Source organism: Chaetodon trifascialis, chromosome 1 (assembly GCF_039877785.1).
Source record: "Chaetodon trifascialis isolate fChaTrf1 chromosome 1, fChaTrf1.hap1, whole genome shotgun sequence".
NCBI lineage: Eukaryota > Metazoa > Chordata > Actinopteri > Chaetodontiformes > Chaetodontidae > Chaetodon > Chaetodon trifascialis.
The window spans coordinates 2,969,934-2,994,915 of NC_092056.1; the positions used below are offsets into that span (position 1 = coordinate 2,969,934).

The window sequence follows — 24,982 nt, forward strand, 5'->3', positions numbered from 1 at the left end:
TGACCCCCCCCCCCCCCCCCCAGACCTCCACCCATAACACAACAACGCCCTGACAAATCCTCCATGCCAGCACACACAAAATTCAGGGAGTCAGAAAGCACTGAGTGCAGGTTTCAGAGGTTTTCTGCCTCACAGGTGAGACTCTGCAGTGAATCCAGGTGAGTTTAACCTTCATCTCAGTGCTTTGTAAGGTCCACAGCTTTCCTCATTGGGTCATTTTAATGGATAATTGAAGTTTAACTGCAGATCAGATGGTGTTTTTCTTTCATTAACGTGTCGAGACTAAAAACAGAACATGACTTCATCCTGCAGCAGCGAACACGACCCTGATTTAAACTGGCGAACCTTCCCGACACTGAACCCACGAGCATCAGTCGGCTTCTTCTGCTGCTGCAGAGGCCAGTTTGGCCCTCAGCGCTCTCATGTTCGGGGACCTCAGTCAGAGTTTTGGGCGGCGGTCCAGCCATCTGGACGTCAGCGGTCCTACAGCCCAATCAGATGATGGCTGTGCGCCCTTCTGTGCCCTCAGCGCGGGCTTACAGGAGAGGTGTCAGCCAACCCTTAGTCACACATTCTCATGTCTTTGTCTCCCTGCCGCACACTCACTCATCTGCCATTTCAGATCCTGGCATCCCGTCCTTTTCCCGCCATTCTCCATCACCTCACCTCGCCCGCCTATCTGCACACCTGTTGTCCATTACAGAAAATGCTTGGGCACAGACATCAGAGAGGTGTGGGAGGAGGAGGAGGAGGAGGAGGAGGAGGAGGAGGAGGAGGAGGAGGAGGAGGAGGTTTCTGAAGCTATTTGACCATTCAATAAGCATTTCCTTAGAAGAGCACTGACGGCTTGTCATCTGAGTTCTCAGGCCGTCACGTGACCAGACTTTAATCTAAACTGACATCACTTCTCCATCTGAGCTCTGTGTGACCTCCTCGTCTGGTCTTGGCAGCTCATCGGATATGAACGTGGCGGCCTGGCTTACACATCTGCTGAAAATCCGTGGATTTTGTGGGTTCGCGGCTCAGTATCGCTTTCCCGTCCGCCAGCGCGCTGCAGCATGTAATCAGCCGTGTGTTCAGACCAGCCAGCCCGGCTGGAGTCTGAGCGGGCTGAGAGGGAAGGAGAGGAGGAGCAGGTTCACTTCCTCTGGACATCCATCCTCACACAGATGGTTTAGCAGTTGGACCCCGAGTCTCTGAAATTAAAGAAGCAACTTTTCAAACGGTCCCAAAAGTTGTTCTCTCACATCTGCGACACACCAAAGAGTTCATGTTTCAGAAGTTTAACAGAGTCTGATAGAACACACAGGATCTAAAATGAAAGCATCAAAGCAAAGAAACTTTGTCTTTTTACTTCATTTTCCTCATTAGCTCATACGACTGATAGTAGTCTCTTTCTAGTTAATATCGAGAAAGAAAAAATGTGATTAATTTGTGTTACTGTAATAAATATAAATCCAAGTTTCAACAGATTTCCTCTGAAAACAGAAAATTCTTCTTCTGTGCTGTGTGCTCGGGTCTGTTTAACCCTCTAACCTCACAGCTTTCACAGCTGACTCCTGTTTTTAACGCGCAGTTTGTTATTTGTGACTTGCCTCGAGTTTCCATCGGCGGCTGGCTCAAATCACGTTTCTTCAGTTTGTTTTTGGTCCTCGAGGGGAAATTCATCAGGAGCAAGTCGGATTCAAAGTTTTTAAGCAAAAGACAAGCAGACAAACAGGATCCATGTGAGTCCAACAGCAGCTCGACAAGGTCGACCCTCAGTGCCGCTACGCACGAGCTCGAGTACATCTGAGCCAGCTCAGGTCAAAAAATTCACTTCAGTGTATTAGAAGTATAATTGAAGTATAGAAACGTCATTACAAGTACACTTTCACTTTCTGTATGTTTGAAAAATGTACTTCATTGAGTTCTACTTAAATGTATTAAAAATATTTAATTCCACAGTACTCAAAGTGGTATTTTAAAGTACTATAAAAAGTGCACTAAATTACAAATACTTTTAATTGGAATACAGTATATTTATGAAAAGTATACTTCATTTGAGGTATTTTTATGTATGTTTCCAACATACTGGTGATATAGTACAATTGTACTGCGAGTGTGTTTTGAATACTCATGAATCGTGATTTCCTCTTGTGTACTTCAGTATACTTTTCAGCAACTATTTACACTTCAAGTACACTCAAGTATTACCCAAGTGGTACTCAAGGACTACTCCAGTACAAAAATATACTTAAATCCTGCTTCCTGAAGCATGCCTTAGTACATGCTTCAGGAAGCAGGATTTAAGAATATTTTTTCAGCTTTGAGCCAAAATAAATCTGCAAAGTGTTACGATGGTGGACTAAACATCACCTCTCAGAACAAAACTCGTGTAGTTTTTCCAAAAGAAGTATTTATTGAAAATGCAAATGTACATTTGTATGATACAAATCCTCTTTAACTGGACTATCCAGGCAGGTCTGTTTGATCTGAACAAACACGTGAAGGAAAACATGCATCTATGAGGCGCCACCGGACGTCTCCTCTGCCCTCACGGCGTCCTGTCGTCGGGATTCAAACCGAATCAAAGTTCTGGATCCTGCTGGCTTTTGGTTTTGTTTTTGTTTGTTCTCCGGTTGGATCGAATGCTTCTCTTCTCTTCTCTTCTCTTCTCTTCTCTTCTCTTCTCTTCTCTTCTCTTCTCTTCTCTTCTCTTCGTCGTCCACAGAATGAGAACGGCTGTGCTCTATCAGACTCCAATAAATAAATAAAGTGCTCCTCATACAGCTGGATTTCAATCAGTTAATACACCTCGCTAGTGTTGATTATATCAGGTACATTTCACATCACTGAATATACAGTTTATTCTTTCTACAAGTGAAATATCTAAGAATTTGAGTTTTAAAAGTTAGGACGCTGAGTTATTTACAAAGACAAGGCACAACATGAGGGATTCTGGGTAAAATAGGAATCTCTATGTGATGATGATGATGATGATGGTGATGGTGATGATGATGATGATGATGATGATGATGGCGATGATATTTCCTGATTGTCTGCATCACATCCTCTGTTTAAAAACTTTGTCATACATATATCTTCAAATCTTTTGCTTTTCAGCAGAGAAACGCTGCAAGAAGACGAGCAGAGAAACAAGTTCTCTCTCAAGAAGCGAAGATGAACGTACTCTTTCCTTCTCTGAGCGTTTTCTTCTGCCTGCAGGTCAGCAGGAAGGCGGCAGAGCAGCAGGGAGGCACGAAGCGTCAAACCCTGTGCAGCTTTTCATTGTTTTCATATCAGTCAGTTATTATCAGAACAGCATTTAGAGGCTCCGATAAACTGTCTCTGATTTGGACTTTCACAGGAAATCTGCTGAGTTATGAAAGAAAACAGGACGTGGACAAACAGAGCTAAAGGGTTTCAAGTTAATAATGATATTCACAGAAAATTATTAATCTACCGTGAGCACTACTTCCTGCTGACAGGTACAGTGTTTGTGTGCTAGATTTATCTACTGTGGTCATCATATTCATCTCAAATGAACTTTGGAGTGACATCAACAAATTAATTAACTGACCTTTATATAAAAAATCTGCTCAAAACGCTCATGAATGACAGACAAACCTCATCATGTGACATTTTTTGTGATAAAAACGTAAACAGAAGAGGTCAAAGGTCACCTGCAGTGCCCTGTGGTTTGAGGCTGCAGTACCACCTCCCTGCCAGCAGAGGCGCCAAGACAAGTCTCACATTGTGCCGCTCAGTGTTCCACTCTCCAAACATCCTAAAGCAACTTGGCTGAGGCTTCTTCTTCGTCTTCTGTGTGCTGTGGTTATAGAGGGTGTATATGTGGAGACCAGTGTGTGTGTGCCTGTGTGCGTGTGTGTGCGCGTGCACGTTCAGGACCACTGGCAGGAGCAGTCGGTGGGCTCCTGGATGGTGTAGCTGACCCAGGTTGCGTTGCCGCTGCAGTAGAGCTGCACGGAGCGCCGCTGCAGCCCCGTCTCCCTGCAGCACTTGCAGAAGCGAGCGTACGTGTTGATGTTGTAGTTGTAGATGCTGGCGGAGGGGCACTTCCCGTCACATGACACGATGTTCACCTGCAGGACACAGAGAGGGAGGGCAGACAGTAGCAGAGGAAGGTAACTGAACCTGTCGGTGCTGAGGGAGATGCTGATTCGTCCCTGTGGATTCCTGACCGATGTTTCTTTATTTTCCATTAAATCCCTGAACTCTTCAGTCTGCCTGTTTTTCTCTTTTTCTTTGCTTCTTCGCACTTACCTGCTTAAAAGAATGAAATGTTATGATAACTGATAGTAAAGACCATGAAAAGAACCAAGAACCATGAAAAGAAAAGGCCCGATCACCCCGTGTTGAACCACTCTCTGCGTTCTGCTTCGTTAACAGCGCTCAGGTGCAGACAGAAAACGTACCGGCCTGTTGCTGCGACAGTCGTTCTTCCTGATGGTCATCCTCACCGTCACCTTCTGGCACGACTTGCCGTCTTCTTTGCCTGTTCACACGGCGACACGCCAAATCAGTCGGAACGACGTGAGATGTCAAAACAAAACAAACATCTGCTCTGCTGCACGCAGAGAACACAGCAAGGTCGCAGGTGGACGAGGAAGAGGACGGAGAGGAAGACATGAAGCCCAGAAATCACAGAAAAGCTTCAGAGTTAGAAAGAAACGAAGGAGGAAGCTTCGCAGAGAGGGCGCACAAATCAACAGTGGTGGAATGTAACCAAGTACATTTACTGCAATTCAAGGTCCACTGGATGCTACGTTATACTTCTACTCCACTTCCTACTGCACTACATTTATCTGACAGTTTCAGTTACTAGATACTGTCCAGATTACAGTTTTTCACCCCCCTCCTGTGAAAACCAACCACAGAAAATCATCCTCTTCCTTCAGCTCAATAAACTCTTTAAAAAGCCTCCTGGATCAGCTGAAAATGCATCGTCACAAAGCTGAAAACAGATTCCTGTTTTTCTGAGCTCGTCGCACTTTTTGGAGATACGTGGTTCTCACAGGACGGCCACGCTGCAAAGATTAAAGCAGCCAACAGGAGGTAAAGGAGTTCAAAGGAACTCAAGCTGAAACATCTACAGCAGTAAAATGCAGCAAACACGTGAATGCAGCAGGAACATGAATCCAATACTTAGATATTTGTACTTAAGTAAGGTTTCAAATGCAGGATTTTAACTTGTAGCAGAGTATTTTCACTGTGTGGTATTGATACTTTTACTTAAATAAAGGATCTGAATACTTCTTCCACCACTGAGAGTGAAGCTTCTTCCAGATGAGACAACATTAAAAGAAATCCTTCATGCGTTTATCGTGTGAACAAAATGGCTTCAAACAAAACATTTGAATCTTTAAAAATCAGGAAATAAATGAAAAAGGAGACCTCAAACATGCTGCGTCAACAGCAAACAAACAAAACAGAGTGAGCGTGAACTGAAAGCTGCTGCGTGTGGCACTGACATATCAGCCTGTTCTGATCAGGTTCGACATGTCGAACGTCAGCGTTTCACTTCTGTCACCAGCCGACACCAGAAAGTAATCCACTGCAGGGTCACAGTGGAGGAGATCTAAGTGACTGTGATCTGTAAAATCTGTCTGATGTCACAGTAATATTTCATTATAGAATCATTCATATTCACAGATTCTGTTACAGCCATTGTATTTAACACAGCCTGAACCCTTTGGCTCGTTATGGATGTGAGGTAACTAAAACACATGAAGACACACTTTGAACTCGATGAGTAAAGTGGAATTATTGTCAGCTTATCTTTCCGTTATTGATACTAAAAGGAAAGCAGCTGTTTGCGTTGTTTATTGTCCCTCACTGTGACGACAACAAACTGTTTTTATCTGGCTTCAGGTGAGAATCTCGCAGAGATTAAATAACACAGAAATTAAACATGAACAATTGAAAGATTTGGCTGCGTTACAGCTGCTTCACAAGAACTTGAAATGTCCACAGATTTGGACATTTTCCAGCACGGCTGTCCGTCTTTGTACTGATGAATCAAGCCGGAGAGTTTTCATCCAACCGGATGTGAAGTGTAACGGAGAACTTTACTTTCGCTCAAGCAGTGTACTTTAGTACAATTTCATGGTACTTCTACTTTACTTTTTCCATTTGATGCATCTTTGCACTTGCTACATCTCTGAGGCAAACATTGGACTTGGTGCACAAAATGAACAAAGCTGAAAACAGCCTGTTTTTCTGAGCTCGTAAGACGTTTCGGAGATGCGTGGTTCTCACAGGACGGTCACGCTGCAAACATATGATGATCTTATAGAAAATGATGCATTGCTGTAGATTAAAGCAGCCAGCAGGATATAAAGTAGTTCAAATGAGCTCAAGCTGAAACGTCTACAGCAGTAAAATGCAACAAACACGTGAATGCAGCAGGAACATGAATCCACAGACAGCAGATAGAAACACTTTACTGCTACAGGAGTACTTTTACATTTACATACTTTTACTCATGTGAGGCTTTGAAAGCTCTTCCTTGCAGTGGAGTATTTTCACAGTGTAGTATTAGTACTTTTACTTCAGTAACGTCAGTCACCTTCCATTGCCTATGCAGAAAAAGATTCGTCCCACTTCACTCATCTACTACCCGGGTGTTTCAAAATAAAAGCACAGATTGTTTAAGTGTTTGCATTGATGCTTCTTTGATGGTGAAATGCCTCACACAGCAGCTTCAGTTTCCCACACAGCTCCCCCCGGTGGTGGAGCAGCGCTGCAGCTGTGGTGCATGCAGATCTTCTACAGAAGCTACGAACACGTTTGGAGAAAAGACCCCCGACACCAGCCCACATCAGACTCTACTGACACATGCAGACGTCTAAGCCCGACTACTGGGCCACTACCAACAGTACATTGTTGGCAATCAACAATGCACTGCCCAGACAGTGCTAAATGGGGAAAGAGTTTAGCTGTCGTGTACATGTACGTGATCCACGGGGAGGGGCGGGGGTGAATACGTGATAATGTCCTCTCAATTGTGGCATCACTTTCGGCCTGTGTCGCCGCCTCCTTTAAAGGTGCAAGAACGCCTTGAGTTACACTGTAAGGACGTCTTTTTGAACTAAAAACATACAAAAAAATGGAGCTTACAGACAAAACTCAGAGTTTAACAGTTTCATGAGGCGAGCAGAAAGTTACATCTGCACCCGAATCCTTAGAAATACATATATCATTGATTCTGGAGGCGTGTTTGTGTAATTTCTACTGATGGTCATCTCACAGAGACCTGAAATGAGACGGCAGTTGAGAGGACTGTTCTGCAGAGGGGGACATGTCACAGTCAGATTTCCTGTATGTTTTAACATTTTCTTGTTTTTTTAGAGGGAGTACATTGTTGAATATCAACAATGGCACTGACAAGCCTTGTTGTTTTATGTACCTCGTTCACAGTTTGTGTTAACTGTGGGAGTCAAGGGGCTAACGGGGAAAGGGAACAGAGGGAATCCAGTACCTGGTGGGATTGGTACATGAAGGTAAGCTGCAGCACATTAACCACAAACCCACTTGCATGTGATCAGATGCTTTTCAGTGACACTTTGAAAGAGTTATCTGCTGCCGGTTAAAGACTGAATTCACTGAAAAGCACGCCGACAGGTCTCTAATCTGAATAAACAGCAGACAAATGTAATGGAAAACAACAGCTGGGATCCAATCAGACAACGTGGTTGAAGATTTTGGACTGAAACAGACAAACTGAAGGGCAAACATGTTGGAAACATGTTGGGCGGCAGGCGAAGGTGCTCTTCAGTGTCAGCTGCAGCCTACAGCTCTACGCTAACTACAGAACTGCTGCTACGCTCAGATCAGATACTCACACGTCCTGCAGCATCCGTCCATGTAACTTACGACAGTTCCACCGATCTGAGAGCAGATAAGAGTCAAAATGTTACGACAGAAGTAAAGAAACCTCCTTTTGTCTGATCCTCTGACCTCTGGCTTTGTGCAAAAATTCGATGTCAAGAAATTTACTTTGAATATTCTTGATTTAACGCCTGAAAAAGCGTTTAGATTTCTGTTATTTTTATCAAACAACAAGAAATGCACAAATGATATATGCAAATTAAAACTGGAAAGGTAAACAGCTGAAAAGCACCACAAAAGAAATAAATCTCTTGTTATATGTTAGAAATCTAGTTTTGCCTGGTGATTAAACAGATTTGATCTTTAAGCGTTAACTCAGCAGGACATGTGACTTGTGTGCGTGTCTGTGAAGGTGTGTGAGTGTGTTGCTGCATGCTGACCTTCACACACTCTGTTTCATTGAAGGGTGGGCAGCTGAAGGAGTAGGAGATGAGCGTGGGTCCGGACTGAGTGTCTGCGCAGTCGAACTTCATGCAGTTTGACACCCAGGACTTCCCCGGCTGAAAACACAGCGGCAGCGTCAGCGGCTGAACTGCAGCAGCTGCGCGGCTCTGAGGGCCAATCAGAGCTGCGATATGTTTTAATGAATGCATAATTAGTCGATGTGCTACCTTGTAGAGAGCCGTGGTCCCGTTCTCGTGTTCGTAGAGGCAGGAAATGTTCTTACAAACACCGCAGCACGAGGACTGGTCCTTCGGAGGGACGTAGATCTGATTCTGAAACACACGAACGTTCAACATCAGTTCAGTGGAACTGTGTTGCTCTGTTTGCATGAATGAAGGTCAAACCTGACATCGTGTCGCGGTGGCTGATACATTTTTAGTACTCAGTTTGATTATGAATAAATGATCTGAATATTGTGGCACATAGATTCACTTTCTACCTTCCAGGAAGAGATTTGCTTGATTATCAGGGCTGCAAAGAACAAAATTAATTCCCCTTAGGTCTTTAAAATGTAACAAAATAGTGAAAAATGTGAAATATTAATCTCAAGCTGACGTCCTGAAATGTCTCGTTTTGTCCGACCAACAGTCCGAAACACCAAAAGTTTCAGTTTACTACATGGAAGAGAAGAAAACCAGCAAATATTAAATATATGTATGTATCCTTAAATGATGAACTCCGATGTTACCTGTGTGTCTGTGAGGATTTAAAAAGAAGAAGAAGAAGAAGAAGAAGAGGAGGAATCAGTTCAAGATCAAGCAGAAAAAGGAAAGAGTTCATGCTCCTCAGCAGGTGTTGCTGTCCCTGGCTGGGAGCACTGGTGCGCGTGCTGTGGCCTTACTGGTTGGCAGTGGGCGGAGCAGTTGACGCTGCTGGTGCGGAGCAGGTGGAAGCCGCTCGCCGGGTCGAGGCTGCGGCTGCACTGCCTGCTGTGACACAAGCCGTCGTCGCCGTGCTCCACCAGCGTCTGACCCGGCCGCAGCACGCCTCGCTCGCCGAACACGCACACCGCCTCACGCACTGAACACACACACACAGAGGTCAGAGGTCACCGTGCTGCAGATTCTGCACTGTTTTTAGAAAGGTTAATAAAGTTCATCAAAGTTTGTTTGATTGCTGCTATGAGACAAAAGTCAAGCTTCTCTGCTCACCACACTTGTATCGTTTGCAGGCGCACTGGTTCTGCGGGTCGTACAGGGCGGTCCGGTCCAGCTGGGCCGCCTCTCCCTGCAGAACACAACGGGAATCGAACCAGGATCATAAAGAGAAAGCACACTGCAGAAAACGAGGGACGCATTTCAACAGAAAAGGCAAAGAGAATGAGATTAAAGAAGAAGAGAGAAAAGTCAGACTGAACAGTGGAAATCATGACGTACCAGGCCACATTTTGGAGAGGCGATCTTCTCACAGGAACACTCTGAAAACAAAAGCAAATCATCTTCACATTTCTAATTTAGGTCGAACAACAACAAATGATGTGCCCTCATCAACCAGAAGGGCCGGCTCAGGGTGAACTCAGGCTCCGAAAAGACAGAATCAAAACCCTTTTCAAATGGATCGGTTTTACGAGTCGTACCACATGTTTGGTTTGGACAGCAGTGACCTGGACTGGACACAGACACCACCGACATCCCCAGAGGACAGCTAAGCTGAGGACACCTGTAGGGCTCACACACTGCGCACACGCACACACAAACATCAACACACAACAGTCACGCAAGTTTAAAATACTTTAGTGTACTTAAAGTATATTCAAATATTGCAAAGTAAGTTGCACAACTTAAACGCTATTTATGTTTGCACAGTCACATTGTGGGGACTCTCCTTCCTGAAAATGAGTGTGCGTGTGTGTGTGCGTGTGTGTGTGTGCGCGTGTGTGTGTATTCTCTGACCACACTGGTAGGTGGGGCAGCAGCGGTCGGTGGTGTTAGCATCCACCGTCAGCACCTCGCCGTCCATGCAGACAGGAGGCGTCTCCGGACAGGAAGAACACACTGCAGAAAAAACACACACTTCATTCATCTCACGAGGACTTTGAATGAACCTGCTCAACGGTCACTGACGGCTGAACGAGGCCGAGAAGACGGCCGTTAATTTAGAGCGTTTCTGAACTGACTGCAGATGTGAGCGAGACAGCAGCTGCCGTCGGCTCTGGTGGCGATCAGGGTCTGGTCGTCTCTGCAGGAGGGGACGTCCGACTCACAGAGTTCAGGATCGCACTCTGTGACACACACACACACACACACGCACACACACACACACAAAGAAACAGAAACATTAAAGGAATAATTTTCATTTCAGAGACACACTATACACTTGAATATAAAGCTACAGCCAGTGTTAGCTTAGCTTAGCTTAGCTTAAAGACTGTAAACAGGGGGAAACAGCTAGCCTGTCTCTGTCCAAAGGTAAAAAAGCTACGTTTCTGAAGCTTACTAATCAATATATTATCTACTGTACGCAAACCCATGTATAAAAACGAGAAGTTGTGGGTTTAAGGGTTGAGGCAACCTCTGAAAAAAAACACCTTTCCCTTTTACACTTAAGCTTTTCTAAGTTTTAAACACGTGGGATATAAAGTGTTATTTGGTGAGTTTTACTGGTGCTGGAAGCCATCTTCAGTTCAGTTACTAATGAAGGTGAGAATTTAAGATGTTGCACCAGCAGTGACAGCGACAGTGAAGGACAAAGACACCAAACCTCTGTGTTGGTATCAGCTGATACAGATGTGATGGACATGTTCTTGGATAAATGAAGCCATCACTCTCTCGACTCACCACACACGTAGTCCGGACAGCAGGAGTCCTGTCTGTAGTACGACACCAGCTTCTCCCCGTATTTACACTCCGGAGGGAGGAGGTCACACAGGCTCTGGTTACACACTGCGGAGTCAGGAATCGCATCATCACACATCTCACATGAAGTTTGTATCTTTAACATGTGATGAGCCTCAGATCGAACAGGACGGCTCATTGATTCAGACGTGGTTCTCTGGCAGATCTTAAACTAAAGCTCGTGGCCTCACCGCAGACTTTCTGCGGGCAGCAGCTGGCATCGTCGGCCAGGCTGATGATCACCTCCCCTGCCCGACGGCACACTGGCGCCACCGTGTTGGAGCAGTTGTACTCCACAGGAACGATGGTGTCGTTGTCGCAGCGGTACATGCAGCAGGCGTCCTTCGAGGCTTTCCACACCTCGCCATGTGCACGAGGAACACCGGAGCTGTCAGTGCAGGCTGCAGACACACACACACACACACACACACACACACACACACACACACGCACAGAGCCATGACCTCTGGTCAAGTGGTAATGAGCTTCAGGCACTATTATCTAAAGCATAATCATCAGTTATTGTGCAACTTCAAAATAAGTTTCTGGTTCCACAGCACTAGTTTGTGTCTCACAATGTGACCTTCAGTTCTGTAGTACAGACAGGTGAACTGGCGTCTTACCACACTTCTCAGGTGAGATGCAGAGGGCGGAGTATGGCCGGTGGAGGAGGGTTCCCTCTGGGCACACGCAGCCCTCGGTCAGGCCTGAACACTGGTCCGGGTCCGAGTCGAAGTCGTGGTTGGGGCAGGACTGAGACGTGCAGGCCGGCAGACAGGCCTGATACCGCAGAGCGTCGGGACACACGAAGGCTGCAGGAAGAGACACAGACAGTTTTCACTGTTTAATGACGCGCTGGCAGCATCTATCTCCAAATATGATCATTTTAAAATTCAGTATGTAGGTAATTACATTAAAACGGGGCCCAAGTGAGGCGTTTTTCCCCGAGGACATCTACACATATCAGAGTAGGTGTAAATAATAAAATCAATAATGGCTGAATTCCATTTAGCTGCTTCAGTTTCAGAGTCCTGGTATTATTCATGATGAATCACTGTCAGGACTTACCGGGACTCCATAATAAAACAGAGCCATGGTTAATGTTGTTAGTAAAATCTGAGCCTTTCCTGCTAAGTCAAAATGTCTGCTGTGAATGAGGCTGACGGATCGCAGTGGAGTCGATTCATGTTACAGTTACAGTCTGACACTTCCAGTGAAGGCTTTTAACCAGATGTTGTAACTACAGTGGCTGGGAGTCCCAGTCTGCCCAGTCTGGCGCAGGAGCTTTAGCTTTGTTCTACTTATCTTTTACGTCTGTGTACATGAAGTTTCCTTCCTGTTCAAACAGCAGCTGCTAGACTTTAAATTTTTAAACTGAGACAGATATCTTACGGCAGTAATCTGGCCTCCGCCACTCGATGCAGATGTTGAACTTGTGGCAAGAGGCCGCGTAGGCAGCCAGCGCCACACACTGGTTGTTGACGTATTCTTCATCTCGTACCCAAACCTCACAGAATGTGCTCGGAGGAACCTGGAAACCAAGAAACATACATTTTACCAAAAGCTGATGATTGTTATTACTATATGTTTGGCTAGAAGTAATATAGATTAGATGATTAGTGGTTCTTCACCGCTGCCGCTCCATAAGTCCTCATAAGACTCCCATTTTTCTGCTTTATGTTATACCATATAAGCTATTCTACATCTTTTGACTTGTCAAACACGGCTTTGACTGAAGAGAAGCAAGAGAGAAATAATGACAGACAAGAGCTGATAAATTAGAGAGTCTGGGTTTAGTTCAGGCACCACTAATCTACCGGCTCCTGTCTGAGATGAAGACCCTGCAAATGAGTACACAGGTGGTTAACGTACAAAGGCATGGCAGGAGGAGAAGGCGTGGCCCTGCAGCATGACCAGGCAGGTGGAGCAGTCGCTTGTGGAGCAGTTGAGCTCACGGCGGCGGCTGTGGCTGACGTAGCTGGTGGTGTTGGGAACCTGCCAGCTGTCGATGAAAATAGCCGGATCCTCGCTCGCGCCCACTGTGCTGCCATTGGCCAAAGTCAAGTCATTTGTGGGGTCTCCGTCACAGAAACCTGTGGTGGGTGTGAGAAGGGGGGTTCACAAAACCACAACATTTACAACAGAACATATAAATCCCTGAAGGTGACAAATGGATCTTGCTGCTATGTGTAGTTGCTGCTTATGGTCATTAGGGTTCAGGGGCAGGGAGCCAGGCCCGGCCACTTATTTACAACAACAATTATTGGTAAGCCTGGGCTATCAGGGACATACATACAAGATATAATATATGCAAATAAGAAACAGTGATTTGCCATTTGTTTGTTTTTGTTGTGGGAAGTGTAAGACTCTCACCACAGAGGCCCATGGTGGGGAGCTTGTTGCCGGAGCTGTCGGTGTCGATCACCATCATGCCGGTGCTGTGGTACCACTGCAGCTTGAGACCAGCCGGGCTGCGGATCAGGTACATGTTACCTGTGTCGTAGATCTCAAAGCCAAACTTCTTGAATCGAGGCTTGGCGTACCGCGAGTTGACGTAGAGCTGAAGGAAAACAAATAGAGCACATCATCAGACAGATTTTGTTGGTGGCAGCTACTGTACAAAGTAAATATTGGGATGAGACCAGAGTGCCCCCTACCCTCCTCTGCAGCCTGTTGATGATGATGTGGTTGGATTTGTGGGTGATGTTGAGTGCCACCAGACACAGGTTGGTGAAATTCCAAAGGAGCTTTGGAAAGAAAACCAGGTCAAAATCAATGAAATCAGTGACTGACTAACATTCAAGTCGCTCTACAGGAGCCCAGCAAGTGTGATGGACTTACTGGTGACTCAGAGTCAGCAGGACACTCCTGGACCAGGACGCTGACGGTCTCATTGGGCAGTTGCGTCACTATGTATGAGGCAGCCTTGTAGACGGCAATGCTGTTCCCGTCAAATGTGATCACATTCAGATCTGGAAACATCGAGCAGCGACCTGGAACACAGAGGAGAGACGATAATGATCTGCCACAGCTAAACATCCAATCACTGGTTAGAGAAGAGCTGGTCATCGTCTTTCTGTCCAGTCAAAGACCAAAGTGAGACAAGATGATAAATTAAAAGATGGAACATGTGTCTGTGTTCCTCACATGGACAGTCCCACTGAGGACAGCACTTGTCTCCATTGATCAGCACAGCAAAGCCAAGCAGGCCGCAGTTGGGGGGGTCGGAGGTGAAAGGGCAGCTCTGGGATTTGTTGAACAGGACGAGCTGGTTGTTGACGCAGATGTACTTCGTGCACTCATCGACGATCTCTGCATATGGAGGCTGAAACCAGGAAAAACACAAGAAGTGTAATTTCTACAAAGGCTGCTGTACACATTTGTGATTGAAGCAGCTCTTATTTTGAATTTTAGCTTTTATAATGTACCTTTATGGCCTTTTTGGTACATATATACATGTAAATCAGTAAGAATTAACATTAAAGGGATAGAAAGCATAAAGAAACTGAAACAAAATAATTATAGAACTTCAGAAATGGATGAAGACATAAGAAGTGAACCCACTGTGCACATCCTTGTAGGTGATACAACCATGGACGTTGTTCCCTCCGCTGTGTGCCTGGTCGTTACCAAAGGTGTATGAGGCGATGCCGGTGGAGGAGGCGTGGTTGCACCAGGACTTGTACGATCAACTCTGTCCCACTTGGTCGTTTGGACCGAGGTGGCTGCTGGGAGTGAGGTCATAGCAGGAGTGGGAACAGCAGGCTTCTGGGTGGAGGTCAGCATATCAGGTGGAGGTGTCACCGGTTGGGACGTGGATGGTGACACATCAGTCTCTTTGGTTGTCAGGGTTTTCTCAGATGTGGCTGACTCTCTGGTGGTTCTCACAGGGACAGCTGTGGACGTTGTGACTGTTGTTAGAGTAGGCACAGGTGCTGGAGCAGTTGTGGTGGTCGGGTGGGGAACTGTTGGGGTTGTGTCGGCGCGTTCAGTCGTGCTTTCTGTTGTGACGGACTCGGCCGATGTTGCAACGGTTGTAGATGGCACTCCTGACATGGTTGTTGTGCCAGGGCTTGGCGTGACAGTCGGTATACCGAGAGTGGTTGATCTGGTGGTTACTGCTGGGGGCCTTGTTGCTATGGTAACCCTTGCAGTGATTGGCCTGATGGTTGGCCTCTGAGTGGATGTGATTCTGGGGGTAACTCTTGTTGTCACAGGAACTCTAGGTGTCGTTCTGATGGTGGTAGTTGTTCTATCCGGTGTAGCTCTTGCAGTGGACACCAGCCGGGTGGTGACTTTGTCTAGGACAGTCGGCCTCAGAGCTGCGGTGGTAGTAGTTGTGTGCAGTGGAGACCAAGATGGAGGCGGTGTGGTTGTAGCTCTTGTTGACACCTCCACTCTGCCAGTCACTGGATGTGTTGTCTCTGTAATCGGCTGTAGAATGACGGGTCTGACAGTGGTAGTAACAACACCTGGTGGAGCTCTTGTGGTGACTGTGGTGAAAGGTGTCTCAGGAATACCAGGTGCAGGTGGTGGTGGTGGTGGTGGTGGTGGTGGTGGTGGTGGTGGAGGCGTAACCAGTTTCATAGCTGTAGTGGCTTCAATTTCTGCAGTTGAGATTTCAGGAAACATAGTTTTGGCAGGAGTGGAAGCAGCTGATGTCACAGAGGTGACAGTCAGCTCTGATGTTACAGGAAGGTGAGGCACTTTAGTTGTTTTAGTGGAAGTGACAACATGGACGAGAATTTCAGAAGTGACCTCTGGTGTAGTTTTCACTGTAGGGCTGTAGACCAGGGTGGTGGAGGCCTCCGGATGGGGGGTACGCCATGGCACGGAGGTCTGGACTGTAGGTACAGGACGGGTCTCTGTTGTTGGTAAAAGTGTTGCAGTTGTGGTTTCTGTAGGAGAAACTGGCAGAACAGTTCGTTTTGTTGTAACAGGAGAACCTGTAGAGACGGCAGATGTTTCTGGAACCTCTGGAGGACTTGAAGCTGTGGTTGTGGTTTTCTCTGTTGTTGGGATGGCAGCAGACGAGGAGGTTCTCTCAGAATAGGCTGTGGAGGTGGACACAGGAGAAGTTGTGGTGTCTGTAATCTTCAGAGGTGGAGGTGCAGCTGTTGTTGTTGTAGCTACAGGTATTTCAGACACAGTGGACTCAAGTATGGTCACTTTCCTTGTTGTTGTTGTCCTGTCTGTAGTCGCTGAGGTTGGAACAGATGGTACAGTTGTGGTCGGTCCAACATGGATTGGAGTTGACGTTGGTAACTCGGGAGCAGTTGTTGTTGAAGTCTTCAGTTCAGTTGGAGTGATGTGTAGAGTCTTCTCCGTGGTAGCAGGCAGTGGGGGTGTCTCTGGACTTGTGTACGATGTTGTTTCACTGGTGGTGAAAGGTGCAAATGGTGTGACTGATTCTGTGGTCTTAGCTGAAGTGACTGTGGGCAAAGACACAGTTCCTGTTTCAACAGGAGGTGAGGTCGGGGGAGGTGGAGAGGTTGTGAAGGCTGAGCTCGGTAAACCAGGAGAGATGGGTGTAGTTGTTTTTGGGGGAAACTGCTCCACTGTTACACGCTTTGTGCTGGTGTCTGTGTATGCGGTGGTAGCTGTACTGGTTACAGTAGAACTGTCTGCAACTAGAGAGGTCTCTGAGACTGGAATAGGACTTGGACTGGAAGAGGTTGCAACTGGAGTAACTGCTGCTGAATGCGTTGTTGCCTCTGTGGTGTCTTTGGTTGTTTGCACAATGGCAGGACGAGGGGTACTGATGGTGGTTGGCCCTTCAGTGGAGCTTGTGGTTGGTGCTGCAGTGGTAGATGGCTGCAGGGTCGCAGTAATGCTGGTGGAGAGTGGCTGCAGGGATACGGTGGGCTTGATGGACGAGATGAGCCAAAACAGAGCCGTGATGGCGAAGGGAGTGCTGGTCGTCCTGGTCGTGCTGGTGCCAAACGGGCTGCCAGTCGAGCTTACAGCTCTGGTCGTCCATGCTGTCGTACCTGTTACAGCACTGGGCGGCGCTTCAGTCACTCTGACAGTAGACAGCGGCTCCACCACCTCTGGTCTGACAGTAGGGGGTGTTGTTGGAGGAGATGGGGGTCCTGCTGTGCTGGGGAGTTCAGCAGCAGCAGAAGGAGTCGACTCATCAGGGGCGGGGGGTGATGAGACTGCCTGTGTGCTCATGGGAGGAACAGTGGTTGTGATTTTGGTGGTGGGACCAGTGTGTGGAGGGGTGGAGGCCGTGGAGGTGGTGGTCTTGATGGGGGTGGTGGAAGCAGCCGTGCTTGTGATGGTTACAGAAGTGACAGCTGCAGAGGTCAGCTGAGCAGTGGACGGTGTCACAGGCTGCACAGCAACTGGAACCTTAATGCCTGAAGCCAAACAATAAAAAGTGTGTTAGAGAAGCGCTGAGCTCGACAGAGAGACACAGTTTATGAGTGAAAGAGTAAAAAGCTTCCTTTGGCTTTGATTTCGGGGGGTATTTTCGAGGTATGTTCTGGATTAGACGTACTTTAAACTACATGATTTGGCCAAATCCAAGACAACTGTAAATTCAAAATTAGATGACTTCGTATCTGTTCTTTGCTCGTTTCAGGGTTTAAATATTGTTATGTGTTTAATCTGTTTCTATTGTTTCATCTGTATGAGTGATTCTGTATTGTGGCCATTGTGGCCAGGTCTCCCTGGCAAAGGTCAAATCTAATCTTACAGGTGCTTTAATAAAGATTGACTATATTTAAATGTGATGATCTAAAATAGAGAAAATATGTTGGAATGAAACATGAACATCATCACCTGTAGCTGATTTTGACATTTGGTGACTAGTCTAAGTAATAATATGTCCATAAAAATGAAACATGTTTGTTGGAGGAGATGTATGATGCAATGTATGTGCTCTATCTTCAGCTCTTCATTATTATTATTCTGCATATTATTCTGCATTATAATGGCATTTTATCCTTGTTTTTATGTTCATTCTGTACCTTTTCGTTTCATGTGAAGCACTTGATCCATGTTATTTCTTCCTTGCGAAGCACTTTGAGCTACGAAATTTGCTGTATAAATTAAGTTTATTCTACTATTATTAAAGGTTTTGCAACTTGGTGGATACTTCTAGTGTAGTAGATTAGATTAGAGAAACCTCTGCTTCAACAGTCAAAACCAAATGACATCCTGCTCCACTGAGAACTCAGTCCAAAATCCAAATCAATCAGGCGATACTCACAGTCTTCAACATAGACACACCGACTGGTGACCTCATCCAGGACCATGTGAGGGGGGCAGACGGGGAGGCAGCCCTCCACTCTGTACAGAGAGCAACACACAGCCATGAAAAACTTCACAACAACCAAAACCAAAAACCTTATCGGAGTTCGAATACCAAAGCAGGAAGATCTTATCGGTAAATGAAAATTTCAAAGGAAAATGTTTGTGGTCAAAGAGGACGCCCCTTCAGATCAGAGGTGATGACTTCAGATATTTAATTAAACGTCAGCGTGCGCCTGATGACGAGACCAGTCTGCAAACTGAGATGTGCTGAGGGTTATCAAAAAAGGTCAGAGGTCTCACTGTGGGATGGTGATGCAGGCTTCGGCTGATGGGTCGCTGCAGGTCTTGAAGCAGGGGATGACGCAGGAATCGTACCTCCACTGACACCGAGGACCAGGCGGGGCGTCCGGGCTGAGGCCTGACGGAAAACACAACAAAGCTTTACCTGGAGGTCACGACAGGACCGCTGTGTCTCAAAAATCAACAGTTAACGTATAAAACTCATTGAGGAAGTCCAGCTCTGTGAACAGAGCAACATGAGTTCAGCCTCAAAACTGAAAAACATTTCGGAATCAGACAGATCTGAGGGGGGGAATCACTGTGATCTTAAAGGTGCAACAACACAGAGGAGGTGAATACAAACCTGTGCAGTGAAATAAACATCATGTCCACTCTCTGATCAGATTCAATCACATCACAGCTTGAGCATTATGTGAAATGATGTGTAGCATTTTATACATATCACAGTTCACATTTTATGGTTTTGAATGAAGCGTTGCCAACGCAGATGCTTGTGTAATAAAGGACTCATGTGTTAAACCTTAAAGTCTCAATTAAACTGCTCATACAGCATTGAAAGAAAAATCACTCTGCGGTCGCCTCAATCTGCAGGAAAAGTCTTGAGTGAACATATATCAGGTTACTAATCTGGACCGGCTCAAAAGGACCCACAAATGTTTTCACAGAGCAGTAATGTGATGAACTTAGAAAGCCATTAGTGTCCGTCTGAAGTCTGGACTTCACCTCTCGCTCTGAATGTGTGCAGCATTCACTGCTGTCAGCAGGAAATCCAATCTGCTATTGGCTCCTTCGCCTTTTCCATTAACTAACACAAATGCTGCTGTATTTTTAGCATCAGTGATTAGCCCGGCTGCTCTCTGAGCCCAGCATGCAGGCAGAGGAGTCACTGGTGTTTGACCTTTGACCCCAGAGAGAAGCGCTGATGAAGGGCAAACTCTCTCAGTGTTTTTAAAATGAAATGAAAGACCTAGCTTTTTAATAGCCTCAGTCTTTAAGTTTTAATCATTGCAGGTAATTACTTACATAAACATTATTTTGTGTTTATTTTCTTTTTTTCTATTGACTTTCAATTTAAATTTTTTTTGACTTTATTGTTTTATTGGTGTCATTTTTAGACTTGTAAAATTGTGTTTACTGTTAACTTTTATTGTGACCTCTGTCTGTGTTGAACGCTGGTCTTCTCGGTGCTGCTGACCTGTCAGCCTGAACAGCGTGGCTTTGCGGAAGCGGTCGGTGTGCCTGTATTTGAGCAGGTGGAGGCGGGGCAGCGTGGCGTGCAGGAAGAAGCCGGGCTTTGCGTGGGACTCCAGGGAGTCGTAGCCGGAGATCCAGGTGTTCCTGTGGAGGACGAAGGTGGCTCCGTCCCAGAATGCCTCGCTCTCCTCCCACTTGGCCAGCCTCACCTGGCCACTGGGGCTCACATACAGGAAGTAGTTTGGCCTGTCGGCTGCCTCAAAGGAAACCCGTGATGTGTCTGCGCAGAAGAAAAGACTCATCAGTGCAGCAGGAACCAGAAGAAGAATCTGCTTGAGGCATTAGATACAAGCATGTGATGAATGGACAGCATTCATATGGCTCTGCTCCACCTGTGAGCTTTACAATGCCACACTGATAATCGTCAGACGCTCTAATACCTTTAATATGTATTTAATGGGGTGAATCGTGTCTGAATTCCTCGCTAAGGATCCACAGTACAGTAGTACCGTAGCTCACATGCAGTAAACAGTGAGAGCAGCTTGTTCCAGTCTTGGCTTGCCGACCAGCCTGAAGCTCGGGTTTCCATATTAGCATTCGGCAATTTGATCTCTGAACCCTTCAGCCTCTGGAAGTCAATGGAAGCCCATCTCCTCCATCGGTGTTTTCACTGGGACGCTCACATCACCCCAAGCACTGCTGAATGCTAACAGTGGAAGAGGAGAATGACTGGCTGACTTTCAGAGAGGGCTGAAACTCTGCGATTATCAGATTAGCTGACGGAGGAGAGACGGCGTGGATGACCTGCTGTGAAGTGCCCAATGTCTGCAGCGCTGCTGTTCAGGAAAACATATCGCTGTGGCGTCAACACACCGATCAAACTTTCACAAACTCCACCACAGAAGTTCCCTTTCATGCGCTCATACTGCATCTACTGTATCCCGCAGCAGTAAAGCAGATACTTTTTTTTCTACAGTACACCTAAACGAGCGTAAAATAAAACTATAAAGCCTCTCAGCCAACCGTGAGGTTCCCACATTCACTTACACATAAAATTCAAGGACATTTCCACGACTTTCAAGGTCTTGTTCAAGGAAAATCCTGCATTTCTTGTAATTGATTGTGAATTATTTTCTGTGGAGTGGATTTTTTTGAGTGGATGCATTTGGATAAGAAATACTCTTCATCTGTGGGATTCTACGCAATAACAAACATGCTGAAAAACTGATCATGATTGGCTCAGTGTTTTTGTCAAGTTCAAAATGCTGGTGAAATCCTCTTCTATTTTAAAGATATGGCTGCTATAGCAACATCTAATGAATCTGCACCAGGGTTTTCCTCGTGATGCGTTCGGCCTCTCAGAGCTAAATACGGCACGTTGGCAAATCTATGCTCCGTTCTGTGTTTAAAGAAATGAATCCTGCAGACTGAATGCAGAAACTCACCATGTGGTCGGGCTCTGCTGAGGCCCGGGGTCATCATGAACTGTGAGAGGACTCCAGGAGTCGCGGTGGTGCTGAGGTTCCCCCGCAGCAGGAGCACGGAGCCGCTGGACCTGCTGGCTGCCAACAGCATCGTCCGATCCCTGAAGGTGATCAGCCTGAAGGGGCCTTTACCCAGAACTGCAGACAGGAGCACATTTAGTGCAGCGGTGAGAGCTCTTACAAAGTATTCATGCAGGTTTGGCTCATATGCAACAAATCCCATATACTTCACATCGCTGCCTCCCTTTTTGCAAACTGCATGAATGTTTTTTTAAGTAGCTAAAACAGGAGTATGTTGGTTTAAATCTTTAAATCTGAGTCTGAATGCTCCATCTAGCTGCCATAACTGGAGGTGGATACAGTCCCTTTTAACCACCAAAGATCGATTCCACCAACAGCTGCTGTTCTTTACATGCTGATCATAAGTCTCATCTATGAATGAAGTTCCTCTAATTTCCACATCGCTGCAGCATGAATGGATCTCACAGTGGCATTTAAATCTCAGTTAAAACACAACTTAACCCACATACCTGTAGCAGTAAAGTCTGAATGGCTGAAACTCAAAATAAATCAATGCCCAATTTCCTTTGACATCACATCTTCTGTTTTATCAAGACCTTTAATATTTGCAAATCTAAGTGTGTGTGTGCTTATAGGTCAGCAGAGAAATCGTCTCACCTTTGTTGTAGAATTCACAGTCATAGGCTGCAGAAAGACACACAGATACATTCAATAACAATAAAACTGATCATAGTTACAGACGTTAAAAAGCACTTAGGTACCACATTTTAATGAGGCATACAGTATTTTTAAGCTGTAACTTATGGATTTATTGATGATTGTTCTATTGTTACAGGTTGTCAGATTGAGCTTCGTGTGATCTCTTTGAACAGAGATGAACAAATAAACCAGGTTTTTCTCTCTCTGCGTTCTGACTCACGGCACAGAGACGGGGAGCGCCAGTCGACAGGGACGCCCTGGTGGCAGCAGCGCTGGGCATACGCCGCCACGCTGGTGCAGAAACACTCACAGTCACCTCCACGACCGCAGGCGCACGTGTCCGCCAGGCAGTTCATGTAGAACCAGGTAACGTCCACCTGAGCTCAAAGAAAAGAAAAGCAAACACTCTCACATATTTGGGTCGTATCAGGTGTAAAGTCATATTTTCTTTGTAAGGAAAGACAATCAGATAGCAATGAGCAGTGACAGGGTGAGTTTTCTCCAGAGAGTGCGGTGCCGGACAGAAGGCTGCTGTAGTACTGTCACTCACCACTGGGTGGCAGCCCTGGAAGACCTCACCGAGCAGGACGGCACACTGACGCTTTGCAAACGGCTCTCTGAGCGGACTGAGGCTGCAGGGGTGTCTGATGTCCGGACTGTTCACACACTGGACACACAAACACACACAGTGGTGTGAATTACAACTTTTACTGCGAGAGGTTAAGTAGAAAGGTCTGAAAAGACTTGTTGAAGACGTGTTTCAGAGACATGACAAATCCAGCCATGATCTGATAAAAAACAACAGTGATTAAATAAACACATTTCTCATCATCAGTCATCGCTTTCTACTGTTTTCATCAACATCATATCACCTCATTCTTCAGTGACCATTTGTTTTTTCTAACTTTAAAGCTACAATACTCATACAACACAAATGGTCGATGGTGACACAGGTGACGTCTCACTCACCTCTGCTGCCGTCCAGCTGTTTCCAAACTCTTGTGCAGTTGGTGAGTCGATGTTGTCGGGCGTCCTCATCTCGTTCACCGTCTTCATGTCAAAGTTCCCGCAGAGCCCACTAAGCTTCCCCTGAACACACCGCCAACAAGTCTCTTCAACCAGATGATCTTAATGCACTGATGTCCACTTGAATATGCTGTCCTCTTTAAAAGGTTTCACTCACGTTTTTTATTATACGCCTGTTGTTCTTATTCTGATAAGAATAAAATAATCTGTGTGTGTGAGAACAGGATAGATGTGAATAGCAGTCTACACTCCCAATGTAATCTTGATGCAGTACAGCTTCTAACCACTGGTGGCAGCGCTGAGCGTCATGCTGCTGCTGCTGAGTAGTGAGGAAGAAATCATACGCCATGTTTGTTTAATGCTTTATGAATGTCTGTGTGAGTAAAATGTTGACAAAATGGCAACAAATGTGTCAAATATTTGGCTAAACAATCTCAACCTAAATGAGCTTTCGACCATATCACATGATCTTCATCAGTAAATGGAGTTTGCTCAGTTGGAAAAAGTCAAGATCTGCCCCCCCTCGTACTCCCTGAAGAGGACCGGGGGGGGTACGTGTAGTCTTAATATGGAAAAACACATTTTTAACTGTATATATTTTAACTTTTAATCACTCTAGATCGAAGCATCAGCTAAATGCTCAAAATTCAACTTCAAAACAAAACCCCACTCACTCCACATACCTGCCAGCGAGGTCCGACCTGGATGTGGACAGTGGTCTTCCGGTCCCAGAGGACAGTGACGTCTTCCTCTGGGAAATGAACCACAGTGAAGTGTCCGGCTGGCCAGATGAACATCCTCTGCTTCCTGTCAATCACGCTGGACGGATTCTGCAGGGAAACAAAGGGTTAAACTTAACTGAAATGTTCTCAAATATGACGGGCCAGCAAAGCGAGTCTGAAAGGTGACGCTCACCGGCGTCCCAGTGTCGTCGTCGAATGCTACGAAGGACCTGCCGATGTTGATCAGCAGAGATTTCCTGCAGATGACTCCGCTGTCGTAACAGTCGACGTTCTCAGCCGCCACGCTGAGCATCACATCAGTGCTGCTCTGTGGAGGAGAGAAAACACGATGACAGAAACAGCCAAAGCCTCCGAATGCTAAACATAATATATGCATGCTTACAGATATGTGAGTGACAGAAGTGTTTGTAACTCGGTTACTTGGTGTTTTCATGTTTTCATGTTCAAGTTTTGCAGGGGAAAATCAGTTATCGTACATTTAAAGAAGGATTGTTCAATAAAAATACGACCCAAAAATAACCCTAAATTGAATCAGCATCAATTTAGAGATTTTTGTAGGTTAGATTACTGAACTTAATTTGAAAGTTTGAATCTCTACGCAAATCAAATCAAATCAAATCAAATCAAATCAAATCAAATCAAACTTTATTTATATGGCACTTTTCAGGGTTGATAGGTTAAAGTAGGTCAGATAAATAAGAAGGCCTGAGACCGTTAAGACATTTAAAAACTAATAAAAGAACCTTAAAATCTATCCTGAAAAGCGCAGGGAGCCAATGCAGCGATTTTAAAGCTGGTGTAATGTGCTCCCGCCCTCTGGTCCTCGTCAGCACTCGTGCGGCTGAATGCTGTAGTAGTTGAAAATTGGAGATACTCTATTTGGGTAGACCAGAGAGCAGGGCATTACAGTAATCTAAGAAAAGATAAAAGCATGCATCAGCACCTCCGCGCTGGCCTGAGAGAGAAACGGGCGGACTCTGGCTATATTCTTAAGATGATAAATCTTATTATGTTTTTGATGTGTGGAATAAAAGTAAGCTCAGAGTCAAAAATCACGCCCAGTTTTTTACAGAATGTGTTCATT

General features: G+C 45.8%; 1 protein-coding gene across 1 annotated transcript in view; it reads right to left on the reverse strand.

Moving 5' to 3' along the window:
- Positions 1–3,884: 3,884 nt before the first annotated feature.
- The window catches only part of otog (otogelin), a 45,110-nt gene continuing 24,012 nt past the window's right edge, over positions 3,885–24,982 (reverse strand). Inside the window, exons 22-52 of the mRNA XM_070962225.1 lie at positions 24,071–24,205; positions 23,839–23,985; positions 23,099–23,218; positions 22,680–22,796; positions 22,350–22,506; positions 22,088–22,114; positions 21,371–21,547; positions 19,927–20,205; positions 18,732–18,849; positions 18,388–18,467; positions 14,802–17,533; positions 14,319–14,496; positions 14,013–14,164; positions 13,829–13,918; positions 13,545–13,731; positions 13,044–13,264; positions 12,564–12,702; positions 11,795–11,983; positions 11,363–11,572; positions 11,115–11,219; positions 10,454–10,558; positions 10,230–10,331; positions 9,914–10,012; positions 9,714–9,754; positions 9,489–9,564; positions 9,179–9,357; positions 8,505–8,609; positions 8,274–8,393; positions 7,848–7,893; positions 4,419–4,498; positions 3,885–4,085 (exon numbers count right to left, since the gene is read on the reverse strand). Of these exons, the coding sequence (XP_070818326.1) occupies positions 3,885–4,085; positions 4,419–4,498; positions 7,848–7,893; positions 8,274–8,393; positions 8,505–8,609; positions 9,179–9,357; positions 9,489–9,564; positions 9,714–9,754; positions 9,914–10,012; positions 10,230–10,331; positions 10,454–10,558; positions 11,115–11,219; positions 11,363–11,572; positions 11,795–11,983; positions 12,564–12,702; positions 13,044–13,264; positions 13,545–13,731; positions 13,829–13,918; positions 14,013–14,164; positions 14,319–14,496; positions 14,802–17,533; positions 18,388–18,467; positions 18,732–18,849; positions 19,927–20,205; positions 21,371–21,547; positions 22,088–22,114; positions 22,350–22,506; positions 22,680–22,796; positions 23,099–23,218; positions 23,839–23,985; positions 24,071–24,205 (6,714 nt within the window). The remainder of the gene's footprint in view (positions 4,086–4,418; positions 4,499–7,847; positions 7,894–8,273; positions 8,394–8,504; positions 8,610–9,178; positions 9,358–9,488; positions 9,565–9,713; positions 9,755–9,913; positions 10,013–10,229; positions 10,332–10,453; positions 10,559–11,114; positions 11,220–11,362; positions 11,573–11,794; positions 11,984–12,563; positions 12,703–13,043; positions 13,265–13,544; positions 13,732–13,828; positions 13,919–14,012; positions 14,165–14,318; positions 14,497–14,801; positions 17,534–18,387; positions 18,468–18,731; positions 18,850–19,926; positions 20,206–21,370; positions 21,548–22,087; positions 22,115–22,349; positions 22,507–22,679; positions 22,797–23,098; positions 23,219–23,838; positions 23,986–24,070; positions 24,206–24,982) is intronic.